At 41.4% G+C, this 20,980-nt stretch overlaps 1 protein-coding gene across 1 annotated transcript in view; it reads left to right on the top strand.

The window, feature by feature from the left end:
- The first annotated feature begins 30 nt into the window (after positions 1-30).
- Positions 31-20,980, top strand: part of map3k21 (mitogen-activated protein kinase kinase kinase 21) — a 26,538-nt gene continuing 5,588 nt past the window's right edge. Inside the window, exons 1-5 of the mRNA XM_044135642.1 lie at positions 31-1,832; positions 16,955-17,135; positions 17,230-17,378; positions 18,210-18,385; positions 20,167-20,407. Coding sequence (XP_043991577.1) covers positions 1,040-1,832; positions 16,955-17,135; positions 17,230-17,378; positions 18,210-18,385; positions 20,167-20,407 — 1,540 coding nt within the window. The 5' untranslated portion in view covers positions 31-1,039. The remainder of the gene's footprint in view (positions 1,833-16,954; positions 17,136-17,229; positions 17,379-18,209; positions 18,386-20,166; positions 20,408-20,980) is intronic.

Here is a 20,980-nt window from a genome sequence, read left to right as displayed (position 1 = left end):
CGCTCTCCACAGACATTCCTACAGTGGCTCCTCCTTCCTCCACTCCAACTGCTGCGCTCGTCACGTGTCACCCCGTCCACCAATCAGTGTCCACCAGAGCCAGCCCGGAGAGCAGCAGTCCTCAGATCCAGCCAGCCACTGCTGCGACCCACGCCGCTAAGCGACAGCAGCGGCGGCGGTGGCCGGGGGAGGGATTGTTTTGGTTTAAGTTTTTGGGATTGTTGTTTTATTTATCTGTCCGCGTCTTGATAAGAAGTTTAACTTTTAAGATGTTTTGTGCGCTTTTCATTTACTCACCGGTTTTCTCCCCCCATTCGGAGGAGATACTGTGGATGAAGCGGTTTTAAAAGAGGAGCAACTTTTCCCCAATCAACCAACAGGCTGACCTATGCTAAGCTAACTCGCTAGCCAGGAGTCTGGAATGCAGTTTGTGCTTAAAGTTCACAAACCATTAGCCAAACTTTACATTCCGCAACTCGACTGCTACGAGCTATTTACTTGCGGGTTTGGACGGGACACCAGCCCCTGGGAGGCTCTGTGTTTCTCCTCGGGTCGGACGGTGCAGGTGCACCTCTTGCGGCACCTGCGGAAACTTGGTAACTTTGCTCCATCGGTTTATGGCTAACTTTTAGTTTTATCACAGGGCATTTTGATATCACGTTGTTACTTAGTTTGCTTACAAATATTATATAGGCAATTCATGGCGTATTGCTCGCTTTTAATAAGTCTCAGGCGTAAGCCCATGAAGCGGTGGTGTTTGCTAAGCCGTATTTCGGCTAATCTTAGCGAGCAGCCTCGCTGGGTTGCTCATTGACCATCATACTTCTACCCGAGTGGCGACGTGGATACACGCTTCTAGGCTGCTTCTCTCACGGGACTTTGGGCACGATTTGACTTTCCTGGGTGCTGCGCAGGGGATTCACCTCGCTAAAGTGACATAATGGGTATATTTAAAAGTTATATTTTAAAGTTTTAAGTATTTTTTTTTTTTTGGTTCTATAAGCTCTGCACCCTATGGTGCCGCTAGGGCCACCGAGAAATGGATGTCTCTCAGGCCGCTTCCCTAAACGGTGAAGGGCGGCCGGGCGGCGGTGGGGCCGGGGAACATGCCTGGACAGAGTGCCCGACTGTCCGGTCGTGGGCTCACTCTGCCCCGCTGTGTCCCACTCGGTCCCTGTGGACCGCCGCGTACGACTACGAGGCAAGCGGCGAGGACGAGCTCAGCCTCAGGAGAGGGGACGTAGTCGAGGTCCTGTCCAAGGACGCTGCGATCTCCGGGGACGAAGGATGGTGGACGGGCAAGCTGAACCACCGGGTCGGGATTTTCCCTTCTAATTACGTCACGTACCAGCCAGCTATTTACCGTCTTCCCGCAACCAGTGGGTCGGCGGGGGTGTCGGAGCAAGTGCCCAGCTCGCCCACTCAGATTCCCTTCAGTGAACTGGTGCTGGAGGAAATCATTGGCGTGGGTGGGTTTGGCAAAGTCTACCGGGGAACATGGAAAGATCAGGAGGTCGCGGTGAAAGCGGCTCGGCAAGACCCGGATGAGGACATCACGGCCACCGCCGCCAGCGTCAAGCAGGAGGCCAAGCTGTTTTCCATGCTGCAGCATCCCAACATCATCAAACTGGAGGGGGTGTGCTTGGAGGAGCCCAACCTGTGCCTGGTGATGGAGTATGCCCGAGGCGGGACGCTGAACCGGGCGCTGACTGGAAGGCGCATCCCACCTCACATCCTGGTCAACTGGGCCGTGCAGATCGCACGCGGGATGCTCTATCTGCACGAGGAGGCCGTGGTACCCATCATCCATCGGGACCTGAAGTCCAGTAACAGTAAGCAAAGATTAGAATTTGTGTGTGAGAGTGAGCAATAAAAGTATTCCTACCATTTTGATTTTTATAATGCTTTTGTCAAGTTTCAGCAAAGGCCTTGCAGATTAGAATTTTATTTAGGGGAGCAAAACAAAGTAGCTTTACTGTGCAGTAAAGGGAAAAGGGAGTATGGTTTTCAAATAAATATACAAATCAGTCAAAATCTAATTTGTTATTTAGCGGCATTTCTATTCACACTCATGTACTCAACCCACTCACATAATCAATAAATGGCATGTCCTTGTGTTGTTTTTTTTGTTTTTGTTCTTATTTTGTGCCTATGTACTTTAAGTAAATGGTCCATCCATTTCTTTTTCATCATAAATATGTCCCATAACAATCACAAAATGCAGAAATCTAACATATGTTTTAGTTTATTGTCATTTTCTGATCTGATCCTTGTTTGGGTGAGTTGATCTCTCTGAAGCATTTCTCTGGTGAGTGTAACTTAAACCATGGTGGGTATAAGACCTCCTGCAGTTAGTTAATGGCATCACTTCATACTTGAAAAAGTTGAGTGAGATTTTAATAAAACTAAAGATACTGAATGTCACATGGGCAAAATGCCAATGACCTTTGAGTAACTTAACATCAGTGCAAACAAAGCTGCTCTGTTTGGGCTTTTACGTCAGTGAAAACAGTATAGTTCAGTTCAGAGGAGCTCCAATGACGCACAGCTCAGGTGGGAGAATTTATCAGTATGAAGCATGGTGGTGGCAGCATCATGCTATGGTGATGTTTTTGTTCGGAGGGAACTGCTCAAAAATATCTCAAACGTTTTGAGGCATTTCATAAATGCACATTTAATTGTAGAGTATAGTGGTTCCACAAAGTTCTCACCCAGAGGTTTGAATAGATATGCTCAACACACTCTTTATTTTTATTTGTTAAAAACAACAGAGCAAATATAACCATGCACTTTCCACTTGACTATGAGATATACATTGTTGATCTGTAATGTAGAACTCTATTAAAATGCCTAGAATGCATTCTGCTTGTAACTTTTCACAATACAAATAAAGATTTCAGGGCTAAAGGCACCTTAGCAAGGCGTCATAATTGATTAAATTGGACGTTTGGAAATCTTTAGCTTTAAAACATCTCAACTTGACCAGTCCAGGCCTTTTACTTTGCATAGGCTGAAAATGCAACAAAGTGGAGAGGAGGGGGGATGAAGCCATCGAGAGGATGTGAACTAAGGTGAAGAGTTTGCCCAGCTGGCCCACTTTGCCTGCTCCGAGTCCCCCTTATGCTTCAAAACACACAGATTCACTTTCCCAGCCCCCTCTCCACCTAAAGCTGAAATGTTGTTCAAATAAAGTCTGTGATTTACCAGACACGTGTGCTTAACAGCCACACAGAGGAAAACAGTATCTGTTAATATTTAATAATTTATCTGTACAAACCATTGGCTCCGGCATTGTATGACATTATCAAAACCGCTGTTTTATTGTTCTAACTCTCAAAATAATTTCTAAAATCAGTTTATTAAGTGAATCAGTAACATTTAATCAAGACTCTGACTTAATTAAAAAAATGCAAATGATTCACTGGGATGTGTGTTTTTTGACTTAATACAGTAAAACTTTTTACTGTATTAAGTCTACGGTAAATAATACAGTATTTACTGTGAAGCTGAAAGTCCATACAGTCGCCGCACATATAAACAAACAGCGGTGTGCAATGCATCACAAAAATCTTACTAAATTGCCTATAAATACCAAAGTGCAGTTACTGTAGTTTGAGCTGCAGGAAGTGTATTGTAGAACAAGATCTGTGGATCCTTAGATTAAATCCTCGATCATCACGTTTACCATCAAATGTACAATACAATGTAAGGACATTTATATAGTGATTCTTATTTTATTTACTTCTAATATACACTGTAAGGGGAGGAATTGGTGAGTATCCGAGTATCTGTGCATTGATTACTTATCAGCTTCCTCAGTTTAGTTTTCCACAAGGTGCAAAGTTCTTAACATTTATTGTGGGAGAATTTGCAGCAAAATTGCTAATATTTAAGCTTGTCAGATGAGAAGAGATGAAAAGTACATAGCATTTTGCATTAATAATAAAAATATAAGCTTTGTCTATTTCCTGGCCTTTTTCTGTGAGCTACATTCACTTGCTTGTTATGCAGTATAAGGGCCATGCTCTGAGTTTTTGATTTGGATTTTAAATACCAGTCAAGTTGGACGAGAATAAAGTCGTAATTTTATAATAACTTTTCACCATACTGCGCTAAATTGAGGAATACTGATGGTCTTATTAGGTTAGAGTTGGTACTGGTTCAACAAATAAGTAAATACAAAATGTTTTGGCACATCAGAAGCAAATTTTCAGCCCCAGGACTTTTAAACGATTGTTTAAACAACGTTTTATCTAATAGAAAGAACCAGAATCGGCGGACAAACATGCCCCAACGGGCGGAGGTAACACTATGTAATGTGTTTTGAGGCAGTTCACCAAAATCCCGGACGATTTTTAAATTCCCCTCGGACATTTTTTTAGGTCTGAAAAGTAGGACATGTCCGGGAAAAAGAGGACGTCTGGTCACGTAGTATTGTGACTGTATTCTTGTATTTAAAAATAAAAATATCTAAGCTTGGCCATGAAACTCCGTCATACTTGCATTACTGACATTTTCTTTAAACTGTCAAACTTCTCCATCTCTCCTCTATGACGGTAGATATATTTCAAAACACCCGCGTTTTTACCCTTCGCTCCGTTTTTCTTCTGTCCTCTGTTCCGTTTTCAACAGGGCTGTGTAGCTACTTCTACTGGCTAAAACAGGCATCCTGTTGATCAGTTTGAACACTGCTGCCACCTAGTGACCGGAGGCTTGTTTATCAGTTAAGTATAAATAAAGAAAATTATAAAGTCCTGCTTCTCGCGCCCGCCTTGACACTTCGCCCCACTATTTGAGAAGTACTGGTTTAAGGGAACAAAGCCGGTGATTTAGTAAGTAGGAACAGCCTCGATACTGTGAGACTTTCCCTACCATGACAGACTCATGTCGTTTGCTTTTGGTTCACAGAGTAGCAGGCTTACTGTTCCCGTTCTGGTAATTGATAAGAGGCCAGCAAACTTTTGTTTCCCGGGACTGAATAATGAATGGAAAGGGACTGGAAGTGGGGAAAAAAAAAAAGAAGGGTTTGAGTCACATAGCCAGAGACACAGGCCACTCGCTTCAGCTCAGGTGTGTTTATGTGTGTAATGTGACCCTAAACACCATTTCTCTCCCTTTTGTGATCGGAGGCTCCCATCAGCCCGGGGCCATGTGGGGAGCAGCTGTGGCGTAGCAATCTCTGTTTATCTCCAGCTGTGGGAGTCGACGTGTGAATGTCGGGACAAAACCTGTGAAATGTACACATACCAGACTGTCCGAGCGCTCTAGGTTAAGACTTTTTTGCTGGATTTGAAAGGGATCGGATTGCACTAATGTGGAGGATCCTATGACTAACTAGTTTTTTTGTGCTCTCCTTCATAGTTAAGCCACGACAAAAAAAAAGTCTTTCCACGAATATTTCACTCAGCTAGACAATGTTAGATATATTAGAAGTGCGTGTTACCCAGTATGTTAAGAAAAATAAGCTTTGCAAGTAGGAATAAAACTGATTATGCACAAAATAATATAGCAAAGGTTTATCGATGCACCGATCAGATATATTGGGGCCAATTCCCAACCAATTTGAGCTCTGACTTTCTGATTCCTGATGGAAAACTTCAAAAGCATTTGTTTGTTCATACATTGTTTTAAGTGAATTAAAAAAATACACACACCAGGGTTACAGAATGCTCTCTTTTCATTACTGAAAATGTATAGATGCCTTTAAAATGTTCCAGGTTATGGGACATATGTTTCTAAAAATTAAACCCTGCTTTACTGAACAGGCTTCTCCATCTCAAGATGGAATTTCAAGAAGGAACAGTTTAATAGTTGGGAGCAAAAAGCCTCAAGAATAATTTCTGGCAATATCTCCCTTTAATTGTTTATGAATAGTGAATAAAACACCAGAGAGAGATGAGTTCATAACAGTGTTTCCATCCATGTTTTTTTGTTTTGTTTTTATGCACATTTTGAAGTATTGCATCAGAAAAAGTTGATGAAAATGACTAAATTGGAAATACTTTCTAAAAAAAGATTTCTCATTCATTTGAGGTGTTTTTTCTGGTTAAAGTCAATGAGCTAAATGGGATCTGGATACACATTTGGGGAATAAGTTTCGATGGGCATAATATTTGACTGATCAACTGTCTCCTCTGTGTTTTTCTTTCTTTCTCTGGACAGCATATAATGTCGCCAATAGAAGTTGACAGCACAATTACAACTCTCCTGATAGCAGTGTGTTCCTAGAAATCTCTCTCCATTTTGCTAAGATGTGTGCTCCATGCTAGTTTGCAACCTCTGCTTCCTGTTTTTTACAGCCACATGTAGCATCAACATCTGACAAAATTACGCCTTGCATAGCCTGGTTCATTTGCTCAGAAACTCAGATAATTTGTGTCTTTTCTTTTGTACAAGATTTTAAAAGTTCGCTCAAAATGTTCCTGACAAGTGAATGGAACCACACTCATGTTGCACATGTTTTGCAGTCAAAATAGGATTTCACCAGCATTAGCAAAAGGGAGCATGTCAACATAGCTAGCAGTTAAAGTTATCTTTAGCATCTTATTGTAGTGATTAGCAGGGTTATTGCAGCTAAGATTACTTGGTTGGTGGATCCAAACCCTACTGGTGAGCTTTCCAAAGGATTGACAAGATGGATCTGTTATCGTCAAGGGATTAAAACAAATTAACTTCCTGTTATCCTATGACTCTCACTACTGTAGCACTCTCTTATTTTCCTGTGTCAAAAACCTTGATGACACTGAAAGTAAAGTGGTCTTTACTTATGAACAACTTCCACACTAATGAGTGGTGTTGCTATGGCTACCTCATGGCATTGTGGCGTATTTACTGATAGCTTGCGCTTCTCTTTTTCATTGGCAAATTTTTTAGCAAGATCATTAGTTTGTAGAGTTGCCTCGGAATATTTTTGCCTTTGGTCATCTCAACGTCAAAGAGGCCAAGTCCAGATGTTGTATTAGTTGAGATTAAGATTTCTGGTTTAAATGTAAACCAGATGGAGCAGAAGGATTTAACGGTTGAGGTTGTGTAGGCTGTTGCTGCTAATCGGATGTTTGGTTGACATACGCAAACACACTTCCCCCAAACAGGCAGAGTGCGGCAAACACAAATCACTGTGTTTGCCATGTCACCTCTCTGTGAAACGGTGGAAACCTAAGCTCCAACAGAGAGCACTTAATATAGAAATCATGGAAGATCCTTCACAATCTTCTTTAATATCAAACTTCTCAAGTAAAAAAAAAAAAGCCTGATAAGAAACATGTCCGTTTGAAACACTTAGTTTTTCCCACACAGTTTAGAGAACGATGGAGACTGAATCCTGTCAACAGCAGAGTGAAGACCTTCACACAAAAGATTGTTTCAGGGTCAGAAGTCTGGAGATAGTGTAGCCAATATTGAGTGCTATCTAAAGTCTAAAGTGAACGAAGCTGTGTGTGTGTGTGTGTGTGTGTGTTTGGTCAGAAGCAGGACAGTTGGTTCACAAAAGCCTCTTTATGACACACAAGCACTCCAATGGCACCCTGCAGCGTGTTGAGTTGTTTTCCCAGTAAAGCAATAACAACAAAATCTATAATAATGAAGCTCAGTGGAGAAATTGCATCTGTTGCTGCAGGCTTGTCTGTTTGTTTTGGCTTTAAATAGCTAAAAAGAAAATATAAAAGAGATTAATCTCTGTGCAGGGTTAGGATTACTACAATAAGAGTTCAACTTCTGCTCAAATCATTGCGTTATTTGTGTTTTGCTTGCACTATAAACGTTGATATGGCCAGGTGTGTACACATACGGATGCAGAAGAACAAAGCTGGGAAAACTTTGCTCGACTCACTTTGCCCGTCTTTTATCGACTCTGGATGCACGCACGCTCCACGCAGACAAACACGCAGCTGTTTGATCAATGATTAGCCTGTAAAGTAATATGTTGGAAGTCAGCAAGATTTGTCCAATCTCCATTGTGTTTTTCAACCTAATCTGTAAAATCCCAGCCTGCCGGGAGGAATGTTGCTAATGAGGGATAAAAGCTTAACATACGTTTACACAATGGACTGGTCAAGCAGCGGTTGCTAGGCTACTGTGGCCAAAAGAATGGCTAGGACTCGGAGGGTCTCAAAGCCCTCGTTTTGTTTTGTTCTGTTCATATTTAATCTCCCAGAGAGGAGCGCTACTCTTTTATTGCCCCAAACTGAGGGGGTTTCCCGTCTTACTTTATCCCTGCTCGTTTCGTTCGGCCCCAACTTGCTGCTTCATATTTTTCATGTCTAGTTAGGGCAAAGGCTTTTTTTTGTTGTTGTTTGTTTGTTTTACTTGGAATATTATTAATAGCAACTTAAAAATATCCACCCAGTAACGCGCTTATGAAGCAAACAGGTTATGTTTAGCTACATGTCCTCTGAGCGTTGTGGTTTAGCACTACTAAAACTAAACATATTGTGCTGATGTTTCTGGAAATCTTTAGACATCATTCATCTGGACAAATTTTACAAAGTTGACGGAGATTAGCTCTTAATTTGATCCTACTGGGTACGACCCAAGACATTTACACGCATTTTCAAATATCTTGACTGCATCCACATAATTTGTTGTACACGTGAAAGTATGTTTTAAAGCAAATCTACTTCAAGATGCGGTTTTCTTTGGTTTTATAAAGTTTTTCTTTGATTTAGGGTGTGCAGACTCAACAAAGCAGCACGTGGGCCAAACAGCACACTGAAACCTGGCCCAGAGCCAGCACACACAGTCCATATTAACTGTGTAGTCTTGCATCTTGGTTTGAATGACAGTATGCCAGGAATGCACGGTTGAATGCCACTGAAACTGACGGGAGTTCCGCTTGGAGCGCGTACAGCTGCATACACCCATCAGTCGGAAGCTATTGTTGGGGCTCTATCGTGTTGTCCCGGTACCGCTCTTCCTCTCCCAGTTTCTCACTGAACGCGCCGACCTCTCCTTTAGCACAGTGAACGCACCATAAACGCCAGAGCTTGGGAATAATTTCCCTCCTTTTGTTGATATGCCTGGTGTAAACAAAAAAATAAAAATAAAGACATGAGTGAGGAGGAGATCTGATTCAGAATACTGATGGAGCCCATTTTGGCCTTAAAAGTTAAAGTAACCAAAGTGTTTTTGTAAATTACAAAATCTTTCTTTTTGTCTGTAAAAGCAGACAAAAAGATGGGTTTTTTTTTGGGAGGGGGTTATTTTTTTTTTTATCTAGATTTAGGATTTGGTAATGTTAAGTTCAAATACAGGATTGTGACAAATCTGTTTCCAGGCTTGTCATTTTTCTAACTAAAGAACTGTCTCATAATTGTGTGATCTCACATGTCTCTGAAAATAACAGAAGTATTTACTGTAAAGTTCCAGTAAAAACTATAAACGCTCAGCGTTGTATCTGCTTCTGTCGGAACTATCAAGCAAAGTAACTTCTCTCAAACTCCATGTTTCTGTTTTTTTTTTGTTTTTTTTACCTACATAAATCTTTCATCGGGACAGAGAGGCCACTAAAACATTTCCCTAAACAACACACACATTTCTATTTACTTAAATTTTTGGTGGCTCGGGCCAAAGAAAACATTACAGCCCCAATAGGTAGTGCAAGGCTACTTTCTCTGGCTTCCCACAATTACCCCTGGTGACACACAGACAGTTACTGCCTGTCCTTTCTCCGGTGGGAGAAAGGGCAGAGGGGAGAGAGGAGGAGTTGAGATGCTTTCACCGTGTTTTTTATGACCTCTCCCTGACTGCACCTATTGTTGCAGGGCTGGGTGAAAAGGAAAAGGGCCCGCTGCTGAGAAGAGCTGCCTTCCACATCAACCAGTCCTCCACATTCCTGTCTGTGGTCGATGAGCACAATGACGGATGCTTTATGTAGCAAAAGGCACCGGCTTGCACACCTTAAACATTTGATGGGTGTAAATAAGCCAAGCCGTAGGGGAACGCCAGTTTTTACAGGCACGAACCGGGAGAGGAAGAGGGCGCACAAAGAAAAAGTGGCCCAGAGAGAGATGTGACCACGATAGATGGATTTAGCCGACTGTTAGCGCTGATCCTGTTCCCATCAGCCGGTTGGCCTGGGGGCTTTCTCATTTCAAGCCGGCCGAGCAGTGACAGAGTTACTTTTTATGCACTGTTGAGGAAAACCTCATCTATCTTTAAGGTTGAATTTCACAGGGAAGGCATTGGTAAATGAAGAAGTTTCACATTTGGTGACGCTGGTGACGTTAGCTAAAGCTACGTTGGTGTCATCGTCTACTCGGTATGGAGGCTTGACAACAAAAACAACAGTTCATTTTGTGCCCAGCCACGAACAAATATTCTCATTGGAGTCCCTGAAGAGATGAACAACACCGGGAATAAGAGAGCTCCAACGACAGCCACACAGCGACTTAAGCTGTGTGGCTTATGCTTGTTTCCTTATGCAATGTTGCTCAAAAGCAGAAAAGGTCTACCCACTCTGAAGGAGGGGAGCTGCTTTGAATCATCTTTAAAATTTGTTTGAATGTTCCAGAAGTCCAGAAATATGTAGGACATCAGAAAATGTCAAATATATTTCCCAGTGTCTCTGCTAAAGCAAACTTGTTTCGACTGGGTTAAATAGTTTTTTTGTTTTTGTTTTTTTTTTTCCATTTTTCATTGGCTTAAAGGTAAATAATAAGAAATTGTAATGACATTGAACCAGCACTGAAGTGGTTGACCACAACAGTGTCTCTTACCATTGGTTTTTATTTTTAAGCTTTAAGTCTAGATAAGATTTGGCAGTCTATGACAGTTTCACACACACGCACACACGCACACACTTTTAATTAGAAAGACCAGTTAACCTACATTTTTGGATTGTAGGCTAAAGTTGGAGAACCCGGAAAGAACCCACGCATGTTTGGGGAGAACAAGCAAACTCCAGGCAGAAAGACTCCATGTTGGGATTCAAACCCAGAGCAATCATGTTGGTTGGTAACAATAGTAACAGCTGCAGCATCATGCATCCCCAGGTTGCACATAGATATCTGATTAGCCTGTAAAGTTGCTTTAAAGTGAGGATACAAAAGTGGATTTTTTTTTAATTCTCTTTGGAGCCACTTCCACATGTATCAAGTGTAAACATTGAGTTGGCGGGCGTGACCAGCAGCAGCTGATTTGTTTTCTGAAAGAAGCTCAAAACTGACCAGGTGAAATCTCAATATTTGAAAATGACTTTTCTTTCAAAAAAAAAAAATAAAATTTAATGAACATGTTTTGTAAGGCCCAAAGACTTAACGTAACTCGATCAAGAAAGCAACCTGATTTGCTCCCAGCACCTTTTGTCTCTGATCTTCTCTCTGATCCTCCACGAGATGGAAAAGGAGTAATAAATGGGTGTTGGTTCAGGACGCGGTCGGCCTTGAAGGCATGTGCGTCTTCATTTGCATGAGCTGTTGCCCTTTGCCACTCTTTTTCTTGTCAGCGGAGTAAGAAAAGGTAGACAGATTAAGCATGAACTTATAACCCTAGTTACAAGTTTGTTCTTCATCTTAGCTTGTAAAAATAATGTAAGTAATAATGTAAGTTTCTTTGTTAATAGGTTTGTGGCTAATCAACTTTGTATGTGGGTAATGGAGTTTGCTAGTGGTCACTAGTCACCTTTGACATCTTTTCTAATATGTGACCGTAATTTTGAAAATCGACTCACCAGATCTTTTTAGTTGAGACTCCGATAAAACGAAAGCAGTCACCGGAGCAACTCTGTTACCATGACTCAACCTCAGCTTCATAAAAACTTAATTTGAAATCTGTAAGCTGCTTTGTTTATGGAACGGTATTTGGGTTGGGATGAGCTCGCCTTTACATTTTAATGGATAACATTAGAACCCAATGGAGCCTGCAGAAGTTAATGTTTCCACAGTCCAACTAGAAATGTTTTACCACAGAGCCAATTTTCCCGAAACTAAGAATTTTACCTGGCTGTGTCTTGCCTGCGTGTTTCGTTTTTTTTGTTGGGTTTGAAGCTTTACTGCTTAAGTGAATTACACCTTTTGACACTGGAGTGTTGTTGGTTCAAAAACGTCATAAAATTGACTCCTCATCTGTTGTTGGCCTGCAGGCCTAATCCTTGAAGCCAACTGTGAAAATAGCCTAGATTATGGAACATTACTGAATTACCAAAACCACAAAGCTTGCACATGACGATGTTCAAGTCTGGCTGATTCTTAGGGAATGATCAACAGAGTCTTACATAATGTGGATCTGAAGGACCAAAAGATTGACTCGAATTTGAGTTTGTAAACACTGAGCAGAGACTTTGACTTGTAAATAAACTGACCAGTTTTCATTGATTGTTGTTGATCTGGTTGTTCCACTGCTGCTGGTATTTGAAGCAGGCCGCAGTTTAATTTCTAGGGATTAGTTTATTACACCAACCAATTTGTTTTTGGAGGATTTTAAGTGATAAATATATTCACAAGTAGATAGTTTTTACAAATAAACATTTGAAAAGTGTGGCATCCATTTGTAGTCCCAGTCATAATCGCTTTTCACTGAAACTACAGCTGCAACTGTGAGTCTCTACCAGCTCTGCACATCTAGAAACCGTCAATTTGTGCCCATTTTTCATTTCAAAATAGTTGGAGTTCAGTCAGAGTGGGTGCAGTGAATAGCAATTTCCTGTCTTTTCTTCTGAAATGGATTTAGATCTGAACTTTGGGCATTTTAACACATGGAAATCTGTGATCTAAGCTTTTTTTATTACTGCCGAGACTGAATATTTACTATCTTAATGAAAGATGAACCCACAAAATTGTTTGCAGTCCCTGTCCTTTCAGGATTGTGCTATATTTAGCTCCATCATAGAGCAGCTTCCCTTAGCATTCCCACATCATGATGCAGGCGCCACCCTGCTTCACAATAAGGAAAGAGAAATCAGGTTGATATGCGTTCGTGTTCCAGCACATAACACCTGTTGCATGCAGGACCTTAAGCTAAATTTTGGTCTCATATGACCTGCTCACCTCCTGTCTCCACCCTACGTGCCTGAATACAAATGCATTCTCCACATTTCAGATTCACTTTGGCCAATAAAACTTTGAAAACCAGGTGTACCCTTCCCTTCCTCTTCACTTACTGAATATTTTTCAAGACGCGTTTTAAGTAGCGAGCAAATAAATGTTCACCAGGAGTTCCTTAGTTTGGTTTAATAATTTGAAACGCAACCAAACTAGTCAACCATTTGATACTGACTCTCCTGTTTACCAGCAGCTCAACTCTTGTTAGAGTTGACATGTCAAATCAAATGTATTGCAAGTGTGACAGGTTGCTGTTTGTAGCTTGACGTCAGCAGGGAGTCATGTGACAGAAGCTTGTTCTTTTATCCAACTTTTCTAGAGGGCTGACACCAAAGTACCAGGGAGCTCCAAAGAAAATATTCTGCGTGACATTTTATACGTCAGTCAGCACAGACAGGTTTATCCCGAGACCACTTTTCCTCAAGGTCGTGTAACCAACCCGTCTTAAGTCATTATTACTGTCCCACGGAGGCCGCTGGGAGGAATCTTTGCCGTCACCGGGAGACGACTTGACAACAGGAAGTTGAAGTGTATCGCTGGTGGAGTGAAACCTGTGTGTAATGGAATTCCCATTGTTGGAGCCGGGGTAGAGGATCCCCTCTTTGCCCCAGGAGAGTAATGGCACCGATGGCCCTGTTCTTTACCGAGCCTGGCACGTCCTGAAATGATCCTAGCGGTTGTTTCACAGTTATTAAACCAGGACTTGATGATGGCGACAGAAATCTTAACCATCACCGCTCACGTTAGACAGCTTACCTGGGCTGTAGACAACAACGTAGAGCTACTTTCAGAAACAAACCACGCTGTAAGCTTGACATACTGCTTCACGTTCATTCATGTCGAGTAAAAATTTGGGGGGGGGATATGAAACTGTTTTGGTACCACAGAATTAGCCAATCAGACAGGTTGTAGTTCATCTGGGCTTGCTTCACTGTTCAACGTTCCTGTCCAGTTTTGAAAAGTATATCACTTTACAAAATTGTTTTCTAGGTTTGGATAGGAATGGAAATAAGTTTGTGTTCTCAGATTTACTCGAATAGCTAAAAGAAAAATTTACATCACAAGTTGAGATATAGTACAACTCTCTTACCATTTTTGTTTTTGACTTAATAAAACCAATCAAACACTATTGTAGTACATAAATAAAAAAGATTTGCTACTTTTTTGTCTTTAGATCCTTTCAGGGCTAGAAACCGATGCTAAGGTTTTCAAACTAGGTTTGGTTTTGGTGCCAAAATAACACTTCCTCATTTTTCCTACCCGGGGAATTAAAAGTGTTGATTTACAGGCTGTGATTTAAACTATCTGTAGTCAAATCCACACAAATACAAATACTCCTCTTAAAAAAACAAAACAATGCTCCCATCCTAATGTTAGCAGTTCATTCAGAGTGGTCAGGTGATGCTTTATTGATTTATTGGAGTGAAAGGGTTTTTTATGTATTTTCTCAAAGTGTTTACAGGTGATGCAGTTTCTATTGTTTTCCAGGGCTATTACACAAAGACAAGAGGCAAGTTTGATACTAGCATCAAACATATTATTACTTTAAAATATCCTTAGGTCACATTTGGTACAAAATGTTTTCATTTCTTGTGGCAAACAAACTAACTTGGTCAGATCTGAAAATTGGCATCTAAAACCTTCAGATAAATTGAGACTTTATGGTTAAGTGGTGTTTTGTTTTAAAGTAGTGGGCAGTATTCTGATATTACAGGAAGGAGGTTTGAGAGAACAGGAGGACAAGGTAGATGACCAAAGACCATGAATCCAACTATCCAAGGACGAACGCGTCAAGGACGTTGACCCGCTGTACCAACCGAGCCGCCCACCGCCCCCGAAATCGTGGACATTTTTTAACGGAGGCCATTCTGCTCGCTTGTTTGAGTTTGTTTTTTTGTTTGTTCGTTTGTTTTGTATTAATCCAGCAGTCACGAGGCGTATTTCTGAGCTCACCATCACCTCTCGTGCCGCCCGTTGACATTTGTCAACAGATCTGCTTACTCTTCAGTTACGAAGCTGGACTTGTAATCAGCAGAACAATAAGCTTTTAGGAAGTGCATAAAATCAGGGAGGTAAATTTGCTATCGGTGAATTTTTTATTTTTCTGTGTTTGTCATGCTGTGATTGAGAGCAGCAAGTTCAAGGTTAGAGAAAAAGAAAGAAAAACAACTCATGATGCAGCTACCTTGTTACAAGCTACAAGCATCACAAATATTTCTGTTTGGAAATTGCTACAATGTCGCATTTGAACTATTAAAAATTCCAACAATTCACTCCTTGTGACCCAAGAAATGCATAGGAAAGTCCATCCACTCTTTGCACGCTTGGGGAAAAAAAGCAAACACAACTTTGAGGAATTATTTAAAGCACAATGTTTTCAACATTGTGCTTTAAAAATAACCCAGAAGTAACTTGAGGCGTACAGTTCAGCTCCTCCGTTGTTTTTTCTTCGTCGAATCGCCGCAGGTCGGCTGTAAGCGATAGGTTTGCGCATAAAGTCGTGAAGTGGGGCAGTTTTGTAATGAGAGACGTTTTTGGCAGAAGTAAAAACAGATGTGAGAAGAAATCAAGAGTATCAAGACATCAAAGAGCCACTTTTCGCTGTTAATATTCAGTTTTTTTGATGGTAAAATACGTGAAACAAGAAAGCAAAGCTGACAGCAGACCTTAAAACCGATGTGTGGCCAGTGTGAGATTATTCTTCATGAACCATCTTGTGTACAAGCATGTGGCTTTAGCTGGCCAGTCAGTCAGGCTGCTCTGCTACTTTCACAGACTTGCTGCAATTTCAAAACAACTCTTGGCTTCATAACAATGATGGGTGGTGCCGCTTCAGTTCCACGCAGTTACAGTCTGTTCTGTGTGGAACTAGAAGTATTCTCAGTTAAATGTGAGCCGGGGAAGAAGTATTCATCTTGTGTGGGTTCAGCCTAGGACTCGGACCGTCATGGTTTTTGTTCGCTGCGCTCCAGGAAGATGTGAAGAAAAGAGCAGAGAGTGTTGGACAGCTGCAGGTGTGTGAGTTATGGATGTTTCACACCTGATTGTCACAGATTGTCTGGACTTCATACAGCGTGTCAGTCGGACCCGGCTTCTCCGCGGCCGCGCTTTCACTCCAGGCGTTGGGATGCCAGCAGGCTTCGGTCTTTAATGTGTTAAGCAGTTTTAGGACCTGAGGACAGGCGCTTTGTGGCGCTGTCAGCCTCCTGTTACCACGGTAACAAGTGGCGCCGTGTACTGCTGGCCCTCATGAATATCACCTATCGCTCCTCACATGCTCTTTTCTTTGCTTCATTCCAACACCGTCTCCCACTTTTCTCGCTAATCGTGGTTATCTATTTAAAAAAAAAAAAAAAAAACTTGCTGAAAATGATTGTTAAAAAAACATCTATCTGATTGGAGCTGCGTCTCTGAAGCTCAGGTGACGAGAAGCATTTGGAGTTTAAGTATTTTGGTTGGATTGTTTTTTTGTTTGTTGTTGTTTGTTTTCCATCGATTGCTTTGTTGATTATTCATCCATCGGTTGTAAAGTTATCAGCAGTTTTACATTTTTAATCTAAAAATGATCTAAAAAAAAAAATTTCATTTGTGTTTTTAAAGTCGTGTAGGAAAACTGGAGTCTGAATCCATTTCCATCCAGTTTACTTTCAGATGCTTATTTTGCAACTTTGCTTTGATTTTCTTTGATGTTGTTTTTCTTAGTTGGTAATTATGTTTGTAATATTTAGCAGAATGTAAAAAAAAAAAAAAAAAAAAAACGAGCTTAATGCAATTTGGAAGTAGCATTGTATAATATTTTATGTTTACAGTACTGTCAGGGGTTATTTAGCGCCACTGTAAGCTCAGTGAAAATCTTGAAAATTGAACTACATCACACTTGAAATGCCTTATTTCAGCTTTACCTCTCCCCCCTTTTTCAGTCTTACTACTTGAAAAAATTGAGAACGATGACATCGGGCGGAAGACCTTGAAGATCACGGACTTCGGCCTCGCAAGGGAGTGGCACAAAACTACAAAAATGTCAGCTGCTGGCACCTACTCCTGGATGGCCCCAGAGGTCATCAAGTCCTCGCTCTTCTCCAAAGGCAGCGATGTGTGGAGGTGCGGTAATGACAGACCACGACTCTGATTAAAGTATCTTATCCTTCATGCGGTGAAGGTAACTTTATCTTTGTGTGTGTGTGTCGTCTGTCAGTTACGGTGTCCTGCTGTGGGAGCTGTTGACGGGCGAAGTGCCGTACCGAGGGATCGATGGTCTGGCTGTTGCTTACGGTGTTGCTGTCAACAAGTTAACTCTTCCAATCCCCTCCACCTGCCCAGAGCCCTTCGCCAAGCTTATGGAGGGTAATTACAGCCAAATCAATTTGTTTGAAAATCACATAAACCGATCCTTCTGTCATTTCTAGTCCAATTTACTTTGCTGTTTAATCTGACAAAAACCAGCCTTTAGCATTTTGTGTGTACCGCTTAGTGATATCGCAGGAGGTATTACTGATCTATTGTTTGCATTGGCTTTACATTTCCTCAGCCAAATAGTGTGAGAGTTTGTGGGTGTTTATCTCTTTTGATGTAGCCAACGTTCTTATCCACTGGTGGGTTTGACTCTGAAAAATATGAAAAAACTCTCAGTGGGGGAGGGGAAGACTCTCCATTTTTCTGAGATGTGTGGTCCATGCTAGTTTTCACGCTCCACATCTTGTTCATTACGTCCACGCTTTGTGTAACCTGGTCGATTCCCTCCAAACCGGTAAATGGAAACCCGCTTTCTTTCCACGGTCTGCTTTTGTTTAAAGAGTTCACTCAAAATTCACACGACAATTCAGTTAAAGCACAGATTCTTTTTGGCACTGTGATTTTTCACATCCTAACTAAAACAAAGTTCTGCTGAGCCGACGACAAACAGAGCCTTTTCTCTGTCTGATGATCTTCACGCATTAGGAAACCAGTAAGACATGGCGGATGAAAAGAATCCAAGTTGGAAACCTTCAAGTTTCCAGCGGGTTTAGTGAAGCCAACTGTGTGTTTACTTGACTTGTATCCTACAAATGCCAGCTATCCGCTGTAAAGCCAGTCACCTGCATAGCTCATTTAGAGAGGTGGACAGGAGTTTGCTAAATGAACACAGTCAGAGATGGAGATGTTTTGATCCGGGTCAATCTGTGCTTTGTCCTCCAGAGTGCTGGGACCAGGACCCTCACGTCCGCCCCTCCTTCTCCTGCATCCTGGAGCAGCTGTCGGCCATCGAGGAGGCGGTGATGGCCACCATGCCTCAGGACTCCTTCCACAGCATGCAGGACGACTGGCGGGTGGAGATCCAGGAGATGTTCGATGAACTCAGGACCAAAGAGAAGGTACTCGCCGACCAGAAGGCATCAACTATCCCTGCCTCGCTCTGTGCCTGATATCTGCAGATGCCGAGAGATGAGACAATCCAACTGTAACCACTCTTGGCAGATTTGAACTCCTAAAAGCCCTGACTGGTTACCTTCATTTAATAAGCTTGTTGCGTCTTTATCTGACTGAGGCATGACTGCTGTGGTGCTTGAGTGTACTTCCCCCCTGGTTAAGCGCTTAATCTGCTTTCTGTTGAAGTGTACGCTCAAAGCCAGGGTTAATTAGTGGTTAGTGAAAAAACAGGATCAGCACAAACTTAGTGGAAAAAATAGTGAACTGAACCACACAGGTTTCAAATTCTTTTCAATTCTAATTCTTTCTCCTAATCTAGGCGAACATGTTCTATTTTTTTCCACTCCTTATTGTGAATATTGGTAACTTAGTCAGATGTTTCATTGATTTAAACTCTCAGTAGTTTTTTTTTTTTTTTTTTACATACTTAACAGAAACGTTATCTCAGAAGATTGGCAGCCTTTTCCCTGATACAAATTTCACATAATTAATGGCAGTATTGTTAACTATGTTAGTAGATTTTCTGCCAATATCCCACAGTAATCTGTATCTAAGAGGCTGACGGGTTTTGACTGTAAAGCTGCTTTACTGAAGTCATCTAGTGCAGATTATCGTTACTCAGCAGAAAGGAATTGAGGGAAAGTTGGAGGAAAAGAGGAAAACAGAAGTTTGCAGCTACATGAAAATTAATCCTGCAGCTAACTTCTTATTGACGGAGTCATCCACCGCTCATCCTACAGAAATCTGTCTTCAAGCACTGTGTTGTATTTTTAATGCATTTCTGAGAATGTGACTCTAAATCCTCAAACACAAGAACCAGAACGTAATCCAGGGGTGTCAAACTCCAGTCCTCAAGGGCCGGTGTTCTGCAGTTTTTAGATGTGCCACAAGTACAAAACACTGGAACCAAACAGCTTAATTACCTCCTCCTTGTGTAGATCAGTTCTTCAGAGTCATGCTAATGACCTAATTATCCTATTCAGATGTGGTGCAGCAGAGGCACATCTAAAAGTTGCAGGACAGCGACCCTTGAGGACTGGAGTTTGACACCTGTGACGTAATCCATTGAATAACATTATTTAAGAACTCAGTATTTTGGACCGTAACTCTGCTGATTTCACTGTGTAATCCTGTCAGGATCTGACACATTATTCACAACACCTGCAGTGTAAGTTTGGTTAGCGACTTAATTTTAAATCACTTAAACTGATTAAAGTTTTTGGTTTGAGGGGATTAAATTAAAACATTTAATTACGTTAGGTCAAGATATTTTTAATGCAACTATATATTTCAGAAATGGACAAATTAAGTTTGTTTTTTTTTTTTATTTTGACCTGCTGATTCTGATTTTAGACAATTACGATTCATTTTCCAGAACTAAACAAGAAGATACCGGAGCAGCATTTGAAATATTTTTCTTGCCTTCCCACCATGAACGATCATTTATTTACATCAAAACTAGTTGCTGTAAATCAGGGTCTTATTAATATTGCAAAACAATAACTTCCTTTAGCATTTTACATCCACTTTCATATTTATAATAACCTTTTTTTTTTTTTTTTCCCCCTTTTCAAATGAACAGATTTGATATATTTTAAGCACGCACCAGTGCAGCCTGTCAGTCTAAAGACGCCTCTGTTGAACCGTCTCTTCTCGGTTTCATAAAGTAGCTCTTTAGCGTTGCAGCAGGGAGCCCGGCCTTCACTTTGAGCCTGGTTGTGTGCAGGAGCTGCGCTCCAGGGAAGAGGAGCTGACGCGGGCCGCCCTGCAGCAGAAGTCTCAGGAGGAGCTGCTGAAGCGGCGCGAGCAGCAGCTGGCGGAGCGGGAGATCAACGTGTTGGAGAGGGAGCTCAACATCCTCATCTTCCAGCTCAACAAGGACAAGCCCAACGTCAAGAAGAGGAAAGGCAAATTCAAACGCTCCCGGCTCAAACTGAAGGATGGAAACCGCATCAGTCTGCCCTCAGGTGAGAGTAAATGTCATTTTTTTTTATCTATTTATTTTTTTAAAAATATGGTTTTTATCAGGTGCATTTCCAGTACAAGTGTGTTCAAAACTAATCTCGAAAAAGCACAATTTTGCAATTGTGGTGTTTTAAATAACAAATGTAATTAAAATCACACAAGAGGAAGTCATTAAAAAAACATGCCACACCATCATCCTAAAGCCACTTCCTGCCGTCTTTTTTGTCTTTTCTGCCAGCAGTAACATCCAGTTGTTGATCATGTGACTCGGGTGATAAATTCCAGCATGTAGCACTTGAATTACTCATCCAGTCTCCACGGGTGAATTTACCGCTTTCTTTTTCTTTGATTCAGATCCACCGTCATCATCACAGTCACCTCAATCATCGTGAAAACTAAAACATATACAATTATTAGAATACAAGACATAAACTTACAATGCAAACAACAAACAAAAGGTGCCTCGCTGCTTTCACTAAGTGTTGATTTCTTCATGTTTTGACAGTTCAAGTCATTCGTTGGCACAATGATCCTACCGGCTTTTATAGGGCCTGCCCTCATTAGCTACGGCAGCC

Source organism: Gambusia affinis, linkage group LG13, assembly GCF_019740435.1.
Source record: "Gambusia affinis linkage group LG13, SWU_Gaff_1.0, whole genome shotgun sequence".
Lineage (NCBI taxonomy): Eukaryota > Metazoa > Chordata > Actinopteri > Cyprinodontiformes > Poeciliidae > Gambusia > Gambusia affinis.
The sequence above is the reverse complement of the archived record's forward strand: the minus strand, read 5'-3'. Positions and strand labels throughout refer to the sequence as shown.